General features: G+C 40.9%; 3 protein-coding genes across 6 annotated transcripts in view; all 3 read left to right on the top strand.

Annotated features, from left to right (window-relative positions):
- Nucleotides 1-184: 184 nt before the first annotated feature.
- Nucleotides 185-1,319, top strand: LOC124375259 (cartilage intermediate layer protein 1-like). Of its 2 annotated transcripts, XM_046833382.1 has the most exons (6): nucleotides 185-280; nucleotides 361-397; nucleotides 522-546; nucleotides 623-661; nucleotides 741-912; nucleotides 1,016-1,319. In XM_046833382.1, the coding sequence occupies exons 2-6, from the start codon at nucleotides 386-388 to the stop codon at nucleotides 1,140-1,142; spliced, it is 375 nt and encodes a 124-aa protein (XP_046689338.1). In that variant the 5' UTR covers nucleotides 185-280; nucleotides 361-385; the 3' UTR covers nucleotides 1,143-1,319. The 2 variants fall into 2 exon arrangements, with proteins under 2 accessions (XP_046689338.1, XP_046689339.1); XM_046833383.1 differs by lacking the exon at nucleotides 361-397 and having other exon boundaries at nucleotides 262-280.
- A 2,049-nt stretch (nucleotides 1,320-3,368) lies between these two features.
- On the top strand, nucleotides 3,369-10,892 carry LOC124403679. Its single transcript, XM_046877380.1, has 12 exons — nucleotides 3,369-3,421; nucleotides 3,528-3,561; nucleotides 3,841-3,868; nucleotides 3,977-4,039; nucleotides 4,204-4,375; nucleotides 5,495-5,632; nucleotides 9,721-9,768; nucleotides 9,871-9,907; nucleotides 10,028-10,052; nucleotides 10,129-10,167; nucleotides 10,247-10,418; nucleotides 10,625-10,892. Exons 2-12 carry the CDS (start codon nucleotides 3,550-3,552, stop codon nucleotides 10,743-10,745), a joined length of 855 nt encoding a protein of 284 aa, XP_046733336.1. The 5' UTR covers nucleotides 3,369-3,421; nucleotides 3,528-3,549; the 3' UTR covers nucleotides 10,746-10,892.
- Nucleotides 10,893-16,190: 5,298 nt separating this feature from the next.
- ppox (protoporphyrinogen oxidase) overlaps nucleotides 16,191-23,280 on the top strand; it is a 10,424-nt gene continuing 3,334 nt past the window's right edge. Inside the window, exons 1-11 of one of the 3 annotated variants that reach the window (XM_046833446.1) lie at nucleotides 16,191-16,251; nucleotides 17,011-17,054; nucleotides 17,331-17,424; nucleotides 17,492-17,626; nucleotides 17,741-17,856; nucleotides 18,498-18,630; nucleotides 19,197-19,341; nucleotides 20,013-20,206; nucleotides 20,358-20,421; nucleotides 20,546-20,664; nucleotides 20,846-20,959. In XM_046833446.1, coding sequence (XP_046689402.1) covers nucleotides 17,338-17,424; nucleotides 17,492-17,626; nucleotides 17,741-17,856; nucleotides 18,498-18,630; nucleotides 19,197-19,341; nucleotides 20,013-20,206; nucleotides 20,358-20,421; nucleotides 20,546-20,664; nucleotides 20,846-20,959 — 1,107 coding nt within the window. In that variant the 5' untranslated portion in view covers nucleotides 16,191-16,251; nucleotides 17,011-17,054; nucleotides 17,331-17,337. Of the gene's footprint in view, nucleotides 16,252-16,983; nucleotides 17,055-17,330; nucleotides 17,425-17,491; nucleotides 17,627-17,740; nucleotides 17,857-18,497; nucleotides 18,631-19,196; nucleotides 19,342-20,012; nucleotides 20,207-20,357; nucleotides 20,422-20,545; nucleotides 20,665-20,845; nucleotides 20,960-23,280 lie in introns of all 3 variants that reach the window. The other 2 variants (XM_046833445.1, XM_046833444.1) reach the window with 2 other exon arrangements.

Here is a 23,280-nt window from a genome sequence, read left to right as displayed (position 1 = left end):
AGTGGACAAAAGAGTTAAAAGAATTATGGTTGCAGTAGTTGTGTTTGTCCACAAGGTGTCTCTGTAGACGAGTTTAAAGCCGCATATCTGCTGTAACGAGCTCCCTGATTAATAATCAGACCAATCAGCTGCAGCTGCTCATTATTACGCTGGAGCTTGGTCCAATCAAATGTCACTGCAACTAAACCAATCAAAATGTTCTATAATAAATCTGACGCTTTTAAAATAGAAGCTTTGTGGGTCTTCAGGACGTGTGCAGTAGTGGAAACGTGATCCTTTTGTGAGTAAACAGTACTGTTAATGGCATCTCTTTTGTGTGGTTTTCCTCCTCTATAGTTGTGTGTTTCTTTGTTCTGTTAGTTTTGGAGTGAAGACTTTGGGCAGCATGAAGGCGTCTGTGAGTTTCTTTCTTCTGATGGTTTTTGTGTGCTGTTTTAAGAGAAGGTTGAGCTGTAGGAGATGCAGGTTCTCTATTACAGATGGAAGATTTAAATATAACTTCTGTTTTTTTTTTTTTCTAGATCTTTGTGTTCCTGATTATAATGGGTTAGTCCAGTTAAATCTCTTTACTTTAAGTGGCTGTGGTTTTGTGTTACTGTTCAGTGTTGTGTCTCTGTTGCAGGTGTTTTCTCTGAAGGTCAGGAGCTTCTGAATATCAAAGGTGAGTTCAGTTCCCCAGGTACTGCTTTAACCAGGATGTAGAGCCTGAACATCTACTTTACACAATTTCTCTCTTTCAGTTTGTTACACTCAGTGGTTTAACCGTGACAGTCCTACTGGATTCGGAGATTATGAAACCCTCGACAGACTGAGAGTAGAATATCCAGGGATGATCTGCCTCAAACCTCTAACCATTGAAGCCACAACGCTGTCTGGTCTTTCAGCTTCAAGCACTGGACAAGTGTTTGAATAGTGAGTTTGCAGTGTGGGGGTTTTTGGGTTCTCCAGTGTTTTGGATTAACTTCAGAATCTCTGCAAATCACAAGTTAATGTGTTTGTGGAATGTGTTTTTCAGCTATGACCCAGTACATGGTTTTGCCTGTGTGAATTCTCAGCAGAAGCTCAGAAACTGTCTGAATTACAAGGTGCGTTTTGGCTGCCGGTGTCCGTGGCCTCTTCTACACCCCCGGGTCGCCATGTAACCACCTTCATCTCTTTATTTTTCCACTGTTCGGATGTGTTCTCTCAACATGACTGTGTGTGAGCTCATGTTCTCATGAACATGACCTACAGAACCAACATGTTAGTTGTGTTTTGAATCATGTGACTTATTTCCTGTACTGAGAAACTGAGGGAAGTAATAAAAAGAAATTTTCACAGCTTGTCTGATTTTTGACTTGGATGTTGATCTCCAACTTGGTCTTTGTGTTGCATACATTCGAGTATCAACCATGTGGTGAATTCTTCATCGGGCAGGAGTAAAAGCTGTGTCTGTGTGAAGAGTAAAGTGCTGGGTAGAGTAGGGGGGCACTCATATCTTGGGTTTTTAAAGCTATAAGTCACTTCTCTTCTGAGAGTCTGATGCTGTTGCTATGTCTTCTAAACATCATACCAGTCCTTCACCTAGTGCTTGGCTTGTGGAGGTTTGGGATCTTGTGGCTTGACTCAGATTTGACCCTACAGTGCCTCCAGGTTTCTGACAAATTGCTGAGGTTCCTGGAAATGATATCTGATCCATAATGTTTAATGGAATGTGGTAGTTTAGATAGAAAATGGACTTTGATGTTCCTTCCTGTACAAAAGGAAAATACTCAGTGACCAGCTGACTAGGAATGCCAGTCTAAACCTGAGTGACTGTTTCACAACCATGTTACTAATAAAGTGGCAGGTGGTCAGAAGTTTGTGATGCCCAGTCTGAATTGTGGTTCTTGTTTGTAATTTATTTTGTGGGAAAGAGTTCAATCATTGATGCTCATAAAATTCTGCTGCTGATATTTTCAGCTGTGGAATAAAAGCCAGAGAGTCTTTTGATTCCTATCAAACTTTTTAATGCTTATTTTCTAATAAGTAACTTTAAGTCCACATGCTGATGGAGTTTAGGGAGCACAGTCCTGAGATTCACATGGTTGAAATCACTGCTGATCAACAATCCGTGAGCATTCTGCAGGTCACTAAAAGCGCAGTAGAGTTCACACAGTGCCTCCTTAGCATTAGCGCTGGTGGAATGTTCACTCTGACGATGAAAACAGTGGTAAATTCCTGTGGTAAATAAAACTGTCTGCATCTTACAGTCACAAACTCCACTAGCGATGAGCAGTAACGTGAGACAAGCACAGAGCTGCGTTTCTGTCTGCCTGAAACACCGCCATTAAATCTGAAGTGTTTTGGACAGTCATCTATAAACAATGTATTATTTATGGCTGTACTTCTGAGTCACCAACAGCTGGAACCAAATTCCATGTGTGTCAACATACTACATTGAACCACATTCTAATTTATAATCTGATTTTCTTACAGAAAAATAATCACAATGTTACACATTTCAAATTAATAAATACATTGTGTAAAATTCTGCTGTTAAAGAGCTGGTGAAACTTCATTCCTTCCATTCCACACACACACACACACCCTGACATGAGTCCTTTGTAATAAGTGTGTTTTGATCTCGTGTGACTTAATTGGCCGCAGCCTCTTTAACAAACCAAATCAAAACACTCAGTATATGCAAATACTATAATATGTGAATGAGGTGTTTGTAATTATGGAATGTTGGTATGATGAAAGCAGTGAAGACGGATTTATCGTGAGAATGCATGAGAAATTATCTGAATTACTAAACACACCCTGAAGGTGTATGACCAATAAAACCTTGGAGTCTGGTTTTGGGTTTAAAAAAAAAGAAGTCCTGCCACTTTATTCATGATTCTATCAATCTTCAGAAAAGCATCAAAACAGATACAGAGTATCAACTGATCCACCTCTGGCTTTGGAAGATTCTTCACTCCTGATGATGGAACTTCAACGTTTTGTAAAACCGTGAAACTCCATTTAAGCAGGAACCTGAGCTCAGTATGAAGATGAGGAACCTTGGAACTGTGAGAAGACACCATCAGGCTTTACCCTCCTAAATCCATCCCCACACCTGGATCTCAGGTCAAAGGTTTAGATCAAGGCTCAGCTCCAGGTCAGGCCTGAGGTTGGGTTAAAAAAACAGAGCTTTAGACGTTTGGAAAGATTTCTTAATAAAGCAGGTGAAAGAATCTTCACGTGCCTCGTATAATTACACTTCATTCTTCTCTGGAACATTTTAACTATTAGGGCGTGATGGAGAAATAGATGAAATACCTCTGATATTTGGGTAATTAGAGCAGCGTAGCACCAGCTCCTTATATATAAGTCTGGATGAAGATACAGGATTGTGAGAGAAGCTTCACGGAGCTCGCTTTTGTTCAGACGTCACCGAGGGAAAGTTGAGGCACCGGTGAGCATCAAAGCTTTAAAACAATGATTATTAAATTATTTATTTATTAAATTATTTATTTACTCATTAAAGAATCCTCTCCTGTTTGTGTGTGTTTTTGTTCCAGGGTCCAAGTGAAATCTGCAGCCATGATGAAGTTGGTGAGGTTCATGTTCTCTGATGCTGAAGTTTTTTCTTTTTGTTTGAAGCTGTAAAGTATTTATATATTTTAAAGGAGATTTACAGATGTAGAACCTGTGAGGTTCTTTGATCAGGAACCTTTCAAGAACTTAAGAGTGTTCCAAAAGATTACACATGAACCTCCTTGAACTGCTTTGTGATAATAAAACACTCTTCTAGGGTTCCATGTAGAACCAGAAAGTGTGTGTAGCTGTGTATTTGTGCGTATCTACATTTTAACGTTAGGTTTATTTCTCCAGATGTTTTGCTTGATCTTCATTACTGCTGGTGAGTTCTGAAAAAAAAAAAAAAAAAAAAATATATATATATATATATATATATATATATATATATATATATATATAAACTGTAAGGTTTTTATCTTCTGCTCTGCAGGAGCTTTAGCTGATCTTGAAGAACGATATGTAGATATAGCTGAAGTTCCTCCTTGTCCGAAGCGTAAGTTGAAACACCTTTAACACCAAATCTTCATCAAGAGCAAAGGAATAATTCACTCGTTCTCGTGCTGTTGGAGGAAAAATAATCCAATACTAAATACAATACTGCAAAAGATTTCTCTTGATGAACACCTCAGACCTGATGACAGAGTTTGTGTTCTGTAGTTTGTTACACTAGGTGGTTTGATCGTGATAACCCCAGCGGGTTCGGAGATTATGAGACGCTCATCAACCTGAGAGCGGAGAACCCGGGGATGATCTGCAACCTGCCGTACTCCATCCAGGTTCAGACCCTCTCAGGAGCAGACGCTTCGACTACCGGACAAGTGTTTGCATAGTGAGTTTCTCTTTACTGTGTACATAAATTATATATGCAGTGGAACCCGGTTATGTCGATGTCTTAGGGGGTCGCCAAAAAGCATCGAGGTAACCGATGATCGAGATAAACGAAAATCAAAATGGCGGCAGTATATTAACGTGCTTGAAATTTCTTTATGTACATGATGTGCGTTAATAAATGAGAATGTGCATGCACGTGTTTTTGAGGGGTTTTTTACACAACAGCGTTGCCGCGATTTGTTTGATGAAGGCATGCTATAAAAATACATACAGTACATGTTTATCTGTCAGGAATCCACCTGCCACGCCCCCTTCGGCCCCCTTCAGCGTGTCAGGTGCTTTCTCGGCCCCTTTCTCTGAAGCTCCGCTTCAATCGCGCACATATGGTGCTCGTTTATCATCATCACCAGCTCCTATTTAAACTTCCACACTCTCACTGTCCGTTATTGTTGGTATATGTTGGTTCACGGCGGTCGTTGTTATGGCGCATGCGTATCCCGGTACGTGTCTTCCCACCGGCACTCTCTCAACGGCTGCTCTTTTCTTCCCAAAGCGCATCACGGATACACTACAAAACACTAAAGTGTAGGAAAAAACAATCCTGTGTGTTTGTTGAGTCTGTGCAAGTGAAGTGTCTGTACAAAGTCCAGTCCAAGTGTTTTGAAGAGTTATATTCAAACTGGAGTGTTAATGTGTAGTGTACAGTGTGCAGTGTGCAGTGTGCAGTGTGCAGTGTGTAGTGTGCAGTGTGTAGTGTGCAGTGTACAGTGTGTAGTGTGCAGTGTACAGTGTGTAGTGTACAGTATGCAGTGTGCAGTGTGCAGTGTGTAGTGTGCAGTGTACAGTGTGTAGTGTACAGTGTGCAGTGTACAGTGTGTAGTGTGTAGTGTACAGTGTGTAGTGTACAGTGTGTAGTGCAGGTTAGAACAGAACTACAGGAAGTAGATGTGTTTGTGTGAGAAGTTCGTTCTGTTTATTTTCACACTCTAGTGGTGTGGATCAGATTCTGATTAATAATCAATCAGTCAGTAAATAGATCTGAATGATAATAACCAATCCCCTTTCTCTCTCTCTCTCTCTCTCTCTCTCTCTCTCTCTCTCTCTCTCTCTCACACAGCTATGACACAGTGAATGGTTTTGCGTGTGTGAACTCTCAGCAGAAAAAACCTTGGAGGTGTCTGGACTACAAGGTTCGCTTTGTTTGCCCGTGTCCAGTCCAAACACTGGCAGATGAAATAATAAAGGAGACTGAGTAAACCCCGACCACTGGAATCCAATCAGTACCAATACACCAATACTGTACTGAGTACTGAGCCATCAGTGTAGAATTCACAATCAATACAGAATTCATATTCAGTGTAGAATTTATAATCAATACAGAATTCATATTCAGTGTAGAATTTATAATCAATACAGAATTCATATTCAGTGTAGAATTTATAATCAATACAGAATTCATATTCAGTGTAGAATTGATAATCGATACAGAATTCATATTCAGTGTAGAATTTATAATCAATACAGAATTCATATTCAGTGTAGAATTGATAATCGATACAGAATTCATATTCGGTGTAGAATTTATAATCATTGCTTTGTGTTAAATTCTGTGGTGGTTTGATCAATGCGGTGTTCACCCCTGTACTGTTTTCTCATGAAATAAAGAGTTGCACTTTATACACAAAATCCTACACACATGTTCATTGTGCATAAAAACATTTACACAAACAAACCTCTGAACCCGTTCCTGTCCAGTTCCATTTCTTTACACATCTTTAATCAAAATTATTACACCAGCAACAAATGTTATTAACGATTAGCAATCAAATTACATCAAATTTTTTTATTGCCAACCCCAGTAGCTCATTATCCACTTCACGAGGAACACCTGTATATTCCTGTACACCTGTATATTCCTGTACACCTGTACACCTGTATATTCCTGTACACCTGTATATTCCTGTACACCTGTACACCTGTATATTCCTGTACACCTGTATATTCCTGTACACCTGTACACCTGTATATTCCTGTACACCTGTATATTCCTGTACACCTGTACACCTGTATATTCCTGTACACTTGTATATTCCTGTACCTGTATATTCCTGTACACCTGTACACCTGTATATTCCTGTACACCTGTATATTCCTGTACACCTGTACACCTGTATATTCCTGTACACCTGTATATTCCTGTACACCTGTACCTGTATATTCCTGTACACCTGTATATTCCTGTACACCTGTACACCTGTATATTCCTGTACACTTGTATATTCCTGTACACATGTACACCTGTATATTTCTGTACACCTGTATATTCCTGTACACCTGTATATTCCTGTACACCTGTACACCTGTATATTCCTGTACACCTGTACACCTGTATATTCCTGTACACCTGTATATTCCTGTACACCTGTACACCTGTATATTCCTGTACACCTGTATATTCCTGTACACCTGTACACCTGTATATTCTGTACACCTGTATTCCTGTACACTTGTATATTCCTGTACATGTACACCTGTATATTCCTGTACACCTGTATATTCCTGTACACCTGTATATTCCTGTACACTTGTATATTCCTGTACACATGTACACCTGTATATTCCTGTACACCTGTATATTCCTGTACACCTGTACACCTGTATATTCCTGTACACTTGTATATTCCTGTACACCTGTATATTCCTGTACACCTGTACACCTGTATATTCCTGTACACTTGTATATTCCTGTACACCTGTATATTCCTGTACACCTGTATATTCCTGTACACCTGTACACCTGTATATTCCTGTACACCTGTACACCTGTATATTCCTGTACACCTGTATATTCCTGTACACTTGTATATTCCTGAACACCTGTACACCTGTATATTCCTGTACACCTGTATATTCCTGTACACCTGTACACCTGTATTCCTGTACACCTGTACACCTGTATATTCCTGTACACCTGTATATTCCTGTACACCTGTACACCTGTATATTCCTGTACACCTGTATATTCCTGTACACCTGTACACCTGTATATTCCTGTACACCTGTACACCTGTATATTCCTGTACACCTGTATATTCCTGTACACCTGTACACCTGTATATTCAGTGTAGAATTTATAATCATTGCTTTGTGTTAAATTCTGTGGTGGTTTGATCAATGCGGTGTTCACCCCTGTACTGTTTTCTCATGAAATAAAGAGTTGCACTTTATACACAAAATCCTACACACATGTTCATTGTGCATAAAACATTTACACAAACAAACCTCTGAACCCGTTCCTGTCCAGTTCCATTTCTTTACACATCTTTAATCAAAATTATTACACCAGCAACAAATGTTATTAACGATTAGCAATCAAATTACATCAAATTTTTTATTGCCAACCCCAGTAGCTCATTATCCACTTCACGAGGAACACCTGTATATTTCTGTACACCTGTACACCTGTATATTTCTGTACACCTGTACCTGTATATTCCTGTACCTGTACACCTGTATATTTCTGTACACCTGTATATTCCTGTACAGCTGTACACCTGTACACCTGTACACCTGTACACCTGTATATTCCTGTACACATGTACACCTGTATATTCTGTACACCTGTATATTCCTGTACACCTGTATATTCCTGTACACTTGTATATTCCTGTACACTTGTACCCACACGGCTGATATCCCAGTGTTCTCAGGTGTTAATGTTTAATAGATTAAATAAAAAGGGAGAAGAGTAACATGACTATACATCATTATAAAGCTCTAAGACTTAAGCAGCGATTTCAGATCTCTGTTTTTTTATGGAATACGTATAACTAATGTATTTTCTGAATGTGTGTAAGCAGTAAACAAACAACAACATGCATAAAAAAATGCACTTCTTACATTATTATTGTAATAACGAGTCACAAACACATCCACTGCTGCTAATCCCAGTTTATTAGGAAAGATGTTTCGATGGTTATTCTTTTGTTTACGTCACAATACTTTGATTTGTGTATTGTGTGCATATGTTTCAGAATAAATTGCGGACAAATAAAATATGGCTGGTAGACCATGTATAATGTAATGTTACAAAACAAATGAGACCACAAACTAAACAAAAATTAATAAAATTAAAATAAAATAAAACAGTAAAATTTTCAGAATCTCAGGCTTCAGTCTACACTATAGACAGGTGTCTTTCCTGCACCACCAATAATTTCAAACCTTTTATTTCCAGCCAGTAGCATTGTGGAAACAACATGATTGATTAGAAATGTAGCCTTTGAGTGCAGGATTCTAACGATATATGGGAGGATTTTATTCCCCACGTGTGAGTCTTAGTTTTATCAGAGATTTGCACAAAGAAGCATTGTGGACTTTACAGCCTTTACAGTTTTATATGATTTTATACATTTTATTGCCTGTTTTTATAAGAGAAATGCTTGAAAAGTGTGTGTGTGTGTGTGTGTGTGTGTGTGTGTGTGTGTGTGTGTGTGTTGAGATTAAAATGGCTGTGAATCAGTATGAATGGTCATGACTGTAAAACAAGAGCTTGTCTGCTACCTGGTCATCAATATGAATGTTAACTCAATATCAATATTCAGACATGTAGAACAAAAGCCTTTACTGATCCGCAGTTGATTCCTATGCAGACTGTATGAATAGAGTCTAAATAAACACCTGAGTTTAGCAGGTGTCTCTCAAAAAGGGGGAGGAGAAAAGGATCAGACACAGATAAATGTTTGTGGGAATCTAATTTGTTATGAAAATCATCATAAAATTTTAATATATAATTGTGACATGTGGCTTTCAACCCAGTACTTTTCTAGATTGCTTCAGAACTGATTTAATGTACTTAAATATGAAATGATAAAATGTTCAAAGTAAGAATTGTATATTTACGGTACTTTATTAATTATAACTCATCTTTTTTGAGCAATACATTTAGAATGAATTACAGTGAAGCTCAAAGTGTCTTCTTTACAGATTTATCTACATTGTGTATGTAGCACATTTTTCTCAAGAACTGTTAACATTTAACGTTAGGTAGGTCATTTTCAGCTGTGAGTCCCAAAAGCGGTAGCGAAGGCTAAAAACAAGAGCGACACCTAGTGGACAAAACAGTTCAAAGAATTATGGTTGCTTTAACCACCTGCAGTAGTTGTGTTTGTCCACAAGGTGTCTCTGTAGAAGAGTTTAAAGCCGCAGATCTGCTGTAACGAGCTCCCTGATTAATAATCAGACCAATCAGCTGCAGCTGCTCATTATTACGCTGGAGATTGGCCACTGCAACTAAACCAATCAAAATGTTCTATTATAAAGCTGACGCTTTTAAAATAAAAGCTTTGTGGGTCTTCAGGGCGTGTGCAGTAGTAAAAACGTGATCATTTGGTGAGGAAAAACTACTGTTAACTTTTTTTTCTTCTGCCTTTTTGTTTTTTTGCTTTTGTTTGTCTATTTTTGCTATAATTCTGTTTTTCTTTGTTCTGTTAGTTTTGGAGTGAAGACTTTGGGCATCATGAAGGCGTCTGTAAGTTTCTTTCTTCTGGTGATTTTTGTGTGTTCTAAGAGAAGGTTGAGCTGTAGGAGATGCAGGTTCTTAATCATAGATGGATGATTTTAATTATAACTTTTTTTTTTTTTTTCCTAGATCTTTGTGTTCCTGATTATAATGGGTTAGTCCAGTTAAATCTCTTTACTTTAAGTGGCTGTGGTTTTGTGTTACTGTTCAGTGTTGTGTCTCTGTTGCAGGTGTTTTCTCTGAAGGTCAGGAGCTTCTGAATATCAAAGGTGAGTTCAGTTCCCCAGGTACTGCTTTAACCAGGATGTAGAGCCTGAACATCTACTTTACACAATTTCTCTCTTTCAGTTTGTTACACTCAGTGGTTTAACCGTGACAGTCCTACTGGATTCGGAGATTATGAAACCCTCGACAGACTGAGAGTAGAATATCCAGGGATGATCTGCCTCAAACCTCTAACCATTGAAGCCACAACGCTGTCTGGTCTTTCAGCTTCAAGCACTGGACAAGTGTTTGAGTAGTGAGTTTCGCTTCAGTTTTCTCCAAGCTGCAGGGTTTATTTAGATCCAGTTTTCTAGATTTTTAGTGATTTCATGTTTTGGGTTTAAATTTCAGTAAGTGGTTTAACATAATCTCTAGTGTGAATTGCAGGTTTATATGAATGCACTTGTTCTATAAAGCTGTTCCTGCAGTGGTGTGTATCCTGGTGTTCTGTCTCTCTTTCAGCTACGATACGGTACATGGTTTTGCCTGTGTGAATTCTCAGCAAAAACCTGGACCATGTCTAAATTATAAGGTGCGTTTTGGCTGCCCGTGTCCTTGGTCTCCGCTAAACATGAATCTGTAAACCTGTTTAACTTTCATCTGTTACCCTTCAGAAATATTGTCTCATGTATAAACATGTGCAAGAACAAAGCTGTGACTTGTTTCTTGAACACATGAGCAGTTTGTATTTCCTGTAATGAGAAACTGATGTAATAAAATTTTAGTTTCACATCTTGTCTGATTCTTAACTTGCCTGTTGATCTTCTCTAAATTGGTCTTTGATTATGGAATGTATGTGTTCAAATTGTCACATGCAGTGAAATGATTTTTATATGACTGTCCAACATTTAAACATAGAATATAAGGATAACAAAAAGTAGATTTCTGTAACCCTGTATTATGTGGTGACTTTGCCTCCACATCAGGAGCTTTTGAGTTTGTAGTTTCTTTCCTGCTCCACCAACAGCTGTGTGTCTCATGGATATACAATTTCTTTCTTGAGCTTGATCATGGCTTGTGACCATCATAACTTGAGACGATGGAGTTGTTGGGTGATACCTTTTTAGTTAGACTGTATCTCTAAACCCCCAGGGCCCTATGCTGATTTTCTTTCAGACCTTTTGATCAACTTTAATAGTGCTGCTGGTAGATTTTTAATATTCATGTAGATGATAACGATGTTCCAGGATTATAATTTGTGGATATAAACTCTTTTGGGGTCAAACAAAACATCAGACCAACTCATTATTTAATCACACACTAGACATAATAATATTCCATGGAGCAGATGTCACTGATATAGATATTTTACCTCAGTGATGACATCACAGACCATTACCTCATACTGTACACACTACCGGTAGAGCAGATTAGCCATGTTTCACCATGCTATTGACCTAGTAGGACTATTGTTCCGACCACTAAGGACAGATTCATAAATAACCTGCCTGATTTATCTCAATTTCTCACTAAACCCATAACTGCTAATAATCTTGATGAAATGGTTAACAACATAGACCTTATCCTCACTAGCACATTAGACACTGTTGCCCCTATCTGGTTAAAAAAGGTTAGAGAGCAAGCATCTGCATCTTGGTATAATAGTCATACGCATGCCCTCAAGAGAACAGCACGTAATCTGGAGAGGAAAACTAAATTGGAGGTATTTAGAATTGCGTATAAAGACAGTATGCTCAGCTACAGACAGGCGCTAAAAGCTGCTAGAGCTGAACACCTGAGCAAACTCATAGAAAACAACAAAAACAATCCCAGATTCCTTTTCAGTACAGTAGCTAAACTAACTACAAATCAGGGCTCTGAAAATTGTGTTCCATCACAGTTTAGTAGTGAGGACTTTATGAATTTCTTCACTGAAAAAATAGATAACATTAGAAAAACAATTGTGGCAGTTCAACCTCTGACAGCATCTCCTGAGACAGTGTTACCTTCAACTCCACAACTCCACTGTTTTACATGTATAGGACAGGAAGAGCTGTATGATGTTATCAAAGCTAAATCAACATGTCAGTTAGATCCCATTCCTACTAAATTACTGAAGGAAGTGTTCTATACAACTGGTGAGCCTCTTCTGAATATTATTAACTCCTCACTATCTTTAGGTTTCGTCCCTAAACCCCTCAAGTTAGCAGTTATTAAGCCCCTCATTTAGATCCAAACACGCTATCGAATTACAGACCCATTTCAAATCTCCCATTTATATCTAAGATTTTAGAAAAGATTGTCTCTGCCCAGTTCTGTTTCTACTTACAAGAGAACAATATCTTTGAAGAATTTCAGTCAGGTTTCAGGCTCCATCATAGCACAGAAACTGCTCTAGTTAAAATCACTAATGACCTGTTTTTAGCTTCAGACCAAGGCTTCATCTCGCTGTTAGTTTTACTAGATCTTAGTGCTGCATTCGACACTATAGACCATGATCTCCTCCTAGATCGCTTACAGAATTACATCGGCATTCAGGGACAGGCATTAAGCTGGTTTAAATCCTACCTGTCTGATTGTTAACATTTGCCACAAGGTTCAGTTCTAGGACCCCTGCTTTTCACAATATACAAGCTTCCCTTGGGAAATATTATTAAAAGGTATGGAATTAGCTTCCACTGTTATGCTGATGATACCCAGGTATATATATCTCATCTAAACCAGGCGATACACTCAATTAGCTCGCATAACTGAGTGTGTTAAAGAATTAAAAGATTGGATGACACATAACTTTCTATTTTTAAATTCTGATAAGACAGAGATTTTGCTCATCGGCCCAAAAACCAGTACACAGAAGCTCCAGCATCTCAACCTGCATTTAGACGGATGTTCTGTAACCACTAGTTCAACAGTAAAAGACCTGGGAGTTATTTTAGAGCAACTTGTCTTTTAAAAATCATATCAACCAAGTTACAAAAACAGCTTCTTTCACCTTAGAAATATTGCTAAGCTAAGAAACATGTTGTCTTAATAAACAAGCTACAGTTTGTCCAGAATGCAGCAGTAAGAGTTCTCACAAGGTCAAGAAAATATGATCATATAACCCCGATCTTATCGTCCCTACACTGGCTTCCTGTTAAGTTTCAAATCCACTACAAACTACTGCTTCTTACCTATAAAGCACTAAATGGTTTGGCTCCCATGTATCTCTCCAGTCTTCTAACACGCTACAATTCGTCACGCTCCCTGAGATCTCAAAACTCTGGACTTCTAGTAGTAGAATAGCAAAGTCCACTAAAGGTGGTAGAACATTCTCACATTTAGCTCCTAAACTCTGGAATAGTCTTCCTGACAGTGTTCGGGGCTCAGACACACTCTCCCAGTTTAAGTGTAGATTAAAGACGTATCTTTTTTTGCGAGTTCTACACATAACACACATCACATCATAACCTTGTGCTCCAGAACATCTGATCACATCACATTATCAACTTGTGCTGTTAATATCATGAACAGCAGCTACGCTAATTCCTCTCCACTGCTTCTCTTTCTCTCCCCATCCTGAGGCTTCCTGAGGTTGCTCCAGCTCCAGTCACGTCCCACCTCATGAAGATTGTGGACCTTTAAAGAAGATAGATGCTGAACCCGCAAACATCCCGAACCATCTAGAGACGTTCCAGCGCCATTTGGATTCCACTTCAGGTGCACAGCCTTAGGGGACTCGACCTGACTGCAGTTCGTCGTTGTGACTCACTGAGTGGGCAAATGCTCACATTCGATGGCGTCTGGCACTTTGGAAAGGTGTTCTCTTCACAGATCAATCCCGGTTTTCAGTGTACAGGGCAGAAGGCAGACAGCGTGTATGGCGTCGTGTGGGTGAGCAGTTTGCTGATGTTAACGTTGTGGATCGAGTGGCCCGTGGTGGTGGTGGGGTTCTGGTATGGGCAGGCGTATGTTATTGACAACAAAGACGTGCATTTTATTGATGGCATTTTAAATGCACAGAGTTACCGTGATGAGATGATGAGACCCATTGTTGTGCCATTCATCCACGACCATCACCTCATGTTGCAGCGTGATAATGCACGGCCCCATGTTGAATGGATCCGTACACAATTCCTGGAAGCTGAAAACATCCCAGTTCTTGCATGGCCAGCATACTCACCAGACATGTTACCCATTGAGCATGTTTGGGATGCTCTGGATCGGCGTATATGACAGTGTGTTTCAGTTCCTGCCGATATCCAGCAACTCCGCACAGCCATTGAAGACGAGTAGACCAACATTCCACAGACCACAAACAACAACCTGATCAACTCTATGTGAAGGAGATGTGTTGCACTGCGTGAGGCAAATGGTGGTGGTCGCTCATATCTTGGGATTCCAAAGCTAAGTAACTTCTCTTCTGAGAGTCTGATGCTGTTGCCACGTATTCTGATCATAATAATGCCAATCCTTCACCTGGTGATTGGATTGTGGAGGTTTGGGATCTTGTGGCTTGAATCAGATTTGACCCTACAGTGTCTCCAAGTTTCTCACAAATCGCTGAGGTTCCTGAAAATGATATCTGATCTATAAAGTTTGATGTAATGTGGAAGATCAGATAGAAAATGGACTACTAACACATTTCAAATTAATTAATAAATACATTATGTGTAAAATTCTGCTGATGAAGCTTCATTCCTTCCATTCCACACACACACACACACACACACACACACACACACACACACACACACACACACACACACCTCCTGACATGAGTCCTTTGTACTACAGTGTGTGTTTTGATCTCGTGTGACTTAACTGGCCGCAGCCTCTTTAACAAACCAAATCAAAACACTCAGTATATGCAAATACTATAATATGTGAATGAGGTGTTTGTAATTATGGAATGTTGGTATGATGAAAGCAGTGAAGACGGATTTATTGTGAGATTGCATGAGAAATTATCTGAATTACTAAACACACCCTGAAGGTGTATGACCAATAAAACCTTGGAGTCTGGTTTTGGGTCTAAAAAAAAGAAGTCCTGCCACTTTATTCATGATTCTATCAATCTTCAGAAAAGCATCAAAACAGATACAGAGTATCAACTGATCCACCTCTGGCTTTGGAAGATTCTTCACTTCTGATGATGGGACTCAGTATGAAGACGAGGAACCTTGGAACTGTGAGGAGACACCATCAGGCTCTACCCTCCTAAATCCATCCCCACACCTGGATCTCGGGTCAAAGGTTTAGATCAAGGCTCAGCTGTATATTACATATATAATTGTATATTTATACACCTGTATATTCACGTACATCTGAAACACTTCCATTTGGTGTCTGAAGTGTGAAGTTTATATGCTGATCCTAGAGCTCTGACACGGCTGCCAGGAATTACACTGACTTTATTCTGAACTTCCTATCAAATTTATCAATCAGGAATAAAGTAGAAAGGACCAAAGCACACTTTCTGAGATCGCATATGCTTTAACCAGATCCACACTTTTGAGGTCTGGTCCTAGACTGGGCTGGTCCTAGTCTGATTCGGGCCTGGTCCTAGTTCTGGTCCTGGTTCTGGTCCTGGTTCTGGTCCTGGTCTGGTCTGGTCTTATGCTGGCCTTTTCACAGAATAACATCTAATCTGTAGGACTTAATCAGTGAAGCAAACCAAAAAAGCTATCAAATACAGGTCGTCCCAGACTTAGGCTGGAGATGCGTTCTGATGACAACATCGTAACATATATGTATAATGTACATTACATTATGTAATAAACTTTACAGTATATATGCATGTGGCAGTGAGGCGCATGCACGAGCGTTTGTGAGTTTAATTAAAAGTTAAAATGCCGCGCAAATATTTTTATATTACAGTTTTGTCGTATTGCGATCGTCATCGTAAAAAATCGAAAAATCGTGGACTACCTGTAGAACTAATTATTAGTCATGTTTCCTCCAAACCGACAGGTGACGCTGAAGCACAGTCACCGCTTCAAGACAACGGAAAGACAAAAGCGCTGCCGTTGAAGCCACTCCCAAATCACCCTTTCCTTCCTGTACTAGTGCACTGCGTAGTGTGTGAAATAACACATCCTGCACACTATTTAGTGTACACTTGATCCCTACTCGGAGTGATTTGTGACAGAAGGCTGTCTGGTTTAAAAGTAAGTATGAGTAGTTTAGATTCTCTGTCTGAAAGCGGAATAAAGATGATGAGTGTGAGGAAGGAGGATGAGAAATGCAGAAGATTGTGGAGAAATGGATCAGACACGAATCCTTCACGCTCGCGCTTTCTGTAGTAACAGATCGTGCACATGTTCTCCATGTAGAAATGTGTTTGTAAAAGACAGGAAGGAGAAGAAGTGCAGAGAGAGAGAGAGAGAGAGAATAGTGGGAGGAGACAGGGGAGAGAGAGAGAGAGAGAGAGAGAGATGGTGTGAGTGAAGAGAGAGAGAGATGGTGGGATAGAGAGAGAGAGATGGTGTGAGTGAAGAGAGAGAGAGAGAGAAAGATGGTGGGAGTAGAGGGAGGTGAGAGAGAGAGAGATGGTGGGAGTAGAGGAGGGTGAGAGAGAGAGATGGTGGGAGTAGAGGGAGGGGGAGAGAGAGAGATGGTGGGAGTGGTGGGAGTAGAGGGAGGGGAGAGAGAGAGAGAGGAGAGAGAGAGATGGTGGGATAGAGAGAGAGATGGTGGTGTACAGACAGTGTGTGAAACTGACTGTAGAAGTGCAGCACACACTCATCCTTGTGTTAGACAATGTGTTCAAACAGATAAAGACGAAACTGCTGTTATCACACACTCCACCCTGATACACACACACACACACACACACACACACACACACACACACACACACACACACACAAGCAGGGTTTGACTTTATTTTATTTTCTCAGCAGTAATTGAAGCACGTGTTTTCTCAGGCTGGAGGTTTGCTCTGTTCCTTCTGGTCTCCTCTCCAGTCCAGGTAAGTTCTGATGGTGTGTTTAGAGATGAGAAATAGTTCAGGTATGTTTTTTATGGAGCTGCATGAAGTGAAACTCTGTAAACTGGAACACGGTGATACTGAAACATCAGCACCTTCAGAACTCGACTGATTTCATGAAACTGGTTTACAGTTTAGTGCAGGATTTCATTTCAGTTAGAAATATTATATTCAATGCTCTGGTCATGTTGATGTTTTGACAGTAATGTGTGTATGTGTGTGTGTGTGTGTGTGTGTGTGTGTGTGCGCGCGCATCAGTGTGTGAATGCAGAAGTGTGTAGCAGTTCTCGGAGGGGGGGTTGGAGGGCTTTCTGCCTGCTATTACCTCAGCAAGAGTCCTCATGTCTCCAAGGTAAAATATTATTGATATGATTATTACTGATGGTGGTAAGGGTGAGGTTCACAGTGTTCTCCTGCAGGTGGTGCTGCTGGAGGCAACAGCGAGCTTTGGAGGGTGGATAAACACCACACGTAGGGAGGATGGAGCTGTATTTGAACACGGCCCGAGGGGAGTGCGGCCGGCCGGAGCTGTTGGGAGAAACACACTCCACATGGTACTGTTACTGACCTGAGTGTGTGTGTGTGTGTGTGTGTGTGTGTGTGTGTCCGTGTGTAAAAATATATATATATATGAAGAGAATGTCTGTGCCTCTATGCGTCTGCTCCAGTTGTCTGATCTGGGTCTGGAGCATGAGATCCTCCCGGTTCCTCACCATCATGTGGCCTCCAAAAACCGCTTCATCTTCATGAACGGAGAGCTTCATAAACTTCCCTCCAGCCTCAGGTTCCTCTTCATCCCCTATACACACACCTCCACACACACCTCCATACACACCTCTACACACAGATCCACACACTTATACAAACAACTTCACACACACTTATATGCACACACCACCCACACACCTCCCACACCTCCCCATACACCTATACACACCTCCACACACACACTTATATACACACACCTATAAACACACCTCCACACACACTTATATATATACACACCTATACACACCTCCATACACACCTATACACACACCTCCATACACACACCTATACATACACCTTCACACACACCTATACACACACCTATACACACACCTATACACACACCTTCACACACACCTATACACACACCTCCCACACACCTATACACACACCTTCACACACACCTATACACACCTTCACACACACCTATACAAACACCTCCACACACCTATACACACACCTCCACACACACCTATACATGGCTATATACACCTTTACACACCTTCACACACCTACATACATTTTTACACACCATCACACACCTTCCCACACCTATACACTAACCACTCTGTGGTACATGATGATCTCCCTCTCTCTCTCTCTCTCTCTCTCTCTCTCTCTCTCTCTCTCCCTCCCTCCATCCCTCTCCAATCACAGTGGATTGCTGAAAACTGTGCCTCCATTTTCCAGCCCCATCATCCTCAGGGTGATGAAGGAGGTCCTGGTGAAGAAGGGGAAGCTGGAGGATGAGTCCGTGCACTCATTTGTGTCGAGGAGATTCGGCTCTGAGGTGAGACATTAATGACACACATTCTCATTTCCACCTGGTTTTAAGCCCTGAAGATCATCTGATCACATGATTAAATACTTCTCTCTCGAATTTAACAGATTCATGTGCTTTCAGTTAGAGTGTTTACATCACAACAACTTTATCTTCATTATAAACTCCGCCCAGGAATCATAAACATGCATGAGTATGCAAATCAGTATGCAAATGATGTATCTAACAGAAGGAATATGTTTCAGTTACCGTGACAATCATCACCTCCAACCAACCACAATCACTATCATTAGTTAAGTCGGTTAAGATCGTGCTTTTATCCTCAAATCTGCGACGTGATTCATCCCAAGATGTAATTTCTTGTTTAGTGACATCATAAAGTTTGTATGTGGCCACGCCCTCAAAATACAAAAATACACCTCAGCAAGTCATGGGACTGTTTTACAAAACGTGTGCCAAAAGCTGTAGATTTATAATCAATACTCAAAAGGCATTACTGCTCCGTGTGTGTGTGTGTGTGTGTGTGTGTGTGTGTGTGTGTGTGTGTGTGTGTGTGTGTGTGTGTGTGTGTGTAGTTAGCAGACATAGCAGTCGACTGTCTGTGTCGTGGAGTGTTTGGAGGAGACAGCAGGAAGTTGAGCATGCGCTCGTGTTTCCCGCCGCTCCACACGGCCGAGCAGAACTGGGGCTCGGTGCTACTGGGCATGCTCCTCGGAGGAGGTGATGTTCTTCATCATCATCACTCTTCATAACATCAGTGTAATCTCCTTTACTGCAGATGCACCTCAAAATCAATAACGTGGCATGAAATATGATTACACACATACTCACACACACACACACACACACTCACATACACTCACACACATAACACACACACACACACACATACACACACACACACATACACTCACACACACACTCACACACATACATATATACACACACATACATACACTCACACACACACATACTCATACACTCACACACACACACACACACAAATATATATATACATACACACTCACACACATACACACACACATACACATGCACTCACACATACACTCACTCACACACATACACACACACACACACATACTCATACACTCACACACACACACACACACACACACACACACTCACACACATATACATCCACATCCACACACTCACATACACTCTCATACACACATTCATACACTGACATATAAAAACTCACACACACTTTCTCACACACTCCCACACAAACACATACACACACACTCACACACTATTATACACTCAACACACAAACACTCACACATTTACACATTCACACACCTATACACTGTTACATACACTTGCAGACACACACTGACACCCTGTGCTTTATTCCCGGTGTTTGGTAGAGGGGGCGGGGTCAGATGCTAGGGCGGGGCTGGTTCAGCGGGCGAGGACAGAGTCGTGGGCTCAGTGGTCTTTGAGACGTGGGATGCAGACTCTCCCTGATGCCCTGCAGGAGGCGCTGAGGGGGCGAGAGGGGGTAGAAATACATCACAGTGCCCCCATCAGGACTCTGAGCTACATTGCAGGAGCCTGGGAGGTGAGACGACACACTGCACGCGACACGCTCTCCGAAATTAAAACTCATGCACTAGCACCGTGAGAGCTACGCTAGCTACGCTAACTCAATAAACCAGTTTAAACTAACGCAGTGTGAATTCTCATCCACTCCACATCACTCTACTGAACAGATTCAAGTGGAGGGTGGAGCCACGGTGAAAGCTGATCATGTGATTTCTGCTTTACCTGCTTCAGGTAAACACACACACACACACACACACTATTTACACTTGCCAACACACTTGTTTCTGATCCAGCTGGTTGTGTGTGTGTGTGTGTGTGTGTGTGTGTGTGTGTGTGTGTGTGTGTGTGTGTGTAGTGTTGGCCTCGTTACTGCCCCCTGATGCCAGACTGCTGTCACATCATCTGCGTGAGATAAACGCTGCGAACATCGGGCTGGTAAACCTGGAGTATGAGGGATCTGTGTTACCTGTATCGGTCAGTGTACGCACACACACACACACACACACACACACACACACTTGGTACAGTCTGAGAAAGAAAGTAAGAAAGAGGAGTTTGTGTGTGGTGTTTTGTTTTTTTTCTTTTGTCTTTGATTAATTGCATTACTGTACACTTTATGAGGTGTGTGTGTGTGTGTGTGTGTGTGTGTGTTTAGGGTTTTGGACACTTGATCCCATCCTCAGAAGACAGTGGTGTGTTAGGGGTCGTGTATGACTCAGTTCCGTTTCCACAACACAATCGGAAAGGAGAACCCACAACTAGAATGACTGTAAGACACACACACACACACACACACACACACACACACACACACACACACCTAAGCAAGACCTCTGCAGATTCTGTGTGATTTTTTTTTTTTTTTAACTGTTATATAACCTGTTATAAAAGGTATTGATTTTCTACGAACACACACTCTCACAAACATACTTTCATAGATTCACACACACACACACACACACACACACACACACACACACACACACACACACACACACGTTTCTTTCTCACACACACACACACACACACACAGAGTCCTGTTGTATCTCAGGGTACTAAATGGTATGTGTACTGTTGTATGGTTAGTGTACTAAATGTTCTAAAGCATCACTACAGTGTTATTCTGCATCCAAACACGTCAGATACAATTGTGTGCCTTCAGCTTTGTGGTAACATTTTAGAGAAGAACCACATATGACAGGAAAGGTTAGGTGTTTTAATAAAGTGTTGTCCATAAAGTGTAAATGTGTGTGTGTGTGTGTGTTGTGTGTTTGTGACTGATGATTTGTGTCTCACACAGACTTATTGATGTGTTTTCTGATTCTGATTTAAACTGTTATCTAAATACATTTTCCAAAACACAAAGGGATTCAATTCTGGGCCAAAATGTAGGTCACATAAATGTTTTATAATGTTATGTGTGTGTGTGTGTGTGTGTGTGTGTGTGTGTGTGTGTGTGTGTGTGTATGTATATGGGTGTGTGGGTATATGGGTGTGTGTGTGTGTGTGTGTTTTACAAGCTCTGATAGGACAAGAAACTGGAGAAGCAGAAACACAATGTACCAAAGAGTGAATACACACAGGCACACACACACACACAGACACACATGCAAGCGCACACAGGGACATATACTCACAGACACACACACACACACACACACTCACACACACACACACACACACACTCACACACACACACACACACACACACACACACACACACTCTTAGTTTTTTAGTAGCAGAAAGCATGTTGTGTGAGTTGTATTGTATAAAAAATGCTCTCCATTCATATCTTTCTCTCTCTCTCTCTCTCTCTCTCTCTCTCTCTCTCTCTCTCTCTCTCTCCATTAAGAACCCCATGATCAGAGTAAATATATTCTGCTGCTCCCCAGAGAGAGTGAGAGAGATATAAATTATTCCTGTCCTCCTCTTAAATCATTATTAATGGATCATGGACGTGTCCAACATCGTGTCCCTGTGCTGTGTTCATCTTCTTATTCCACTTTGTCTTTCTCTCGAGGAGCGGCAGGAGAACCGCAGTTATAAAGACTGTGTGTCTCAGGTGCCTGGGGTTCTGTGGGCATGGCCATGGATATGGCATTGTTATGGAGTATATTGATCGTTCACTGTGATAGGGTTACTTCTTTCAACACAAAAAAGGGAATGTGGTTCTGGCTCGGATTCCATATATGGACATTGGGGCGTGTCTTTGAGACTATAATTGGAAATGTATGTAAGTCCATATAAGGAAATATATAAGCAGCAGTGACATGGGGTTCCTCTGTGAAGCTTAAAGCCATCTTGGAGATGTGGGCATGTCTTTAAGGCTGTCTTAAGAAAAATTGAGGTCCTTTTAAGTTCATTAATAAACATAGCTATAAACAGAAATGTGGGTGTGGCCATGAATCCATATAAGGAAATTAGAGTGCCAAAATATGTGTGAGTGTATGCTAGGAAAATATGATCAGGTCTGAGTAATAACTTTATTCTGATGATGATACTGTGTGTGTGTGTGTGTGTGTGTGTGTGTGTGTGTGTGTGTGTGTGTGTGTGTATTGAGGTGATGATGGGAGGTGCACATTCCTGCCCTTGCCTGGTGCTCAGTATTCCGATCAGTATTCTGCTCAGTATTCCGCTCAGTCCCATCACACACGAGTTGAGCCAAACACATGCTCTGCTCGTGGAAGCTTCAGCAGATGGTTGTAGAACATCCACACATGAGCCACCATGACCTTTGACCTGATTTTACTTAAAATTTTCTGCAGTTCTCGTTGTACACTATGGTCATTTCTCAGCTTTAAAGCAGCAGTATGTAATGTATGTAAAGTCTCACACACACACACACACACACACACACACACACACACACACACACACACACACACACACACACACACACACACACACACAGACACACACACACACACACACACAGACACACACACACACACACACACACACACACACAGAGTCCTGTTGTATCTCAGGGTACTAAATGGTATGTGTACTGTTGTATGGTTAGTGTACTAAATGTTCTAAAGCATCACTACAGTGTTATTCTGCATCCAAACACGTCAGATACAATTGTG

The sequence above is a fragment of the Silurus meridionalis genome, chromosome 21, assembly GCF_014805685.1.
Source record: "Silurus meridionalis isolate SWU-2019-XX chromosome 21, ASM1480568v1, whole genome shotgun sequence".
NCBI classification, from domain to species: Eukaryota; Metazoa; Chordata; class Actinopteri; order Siluriformes; family Siluridae; genus Silurus; species Silurus meridionalis.
This window is presented reverse-complemented; position numbering and strand designations above follow the sequence as displayed.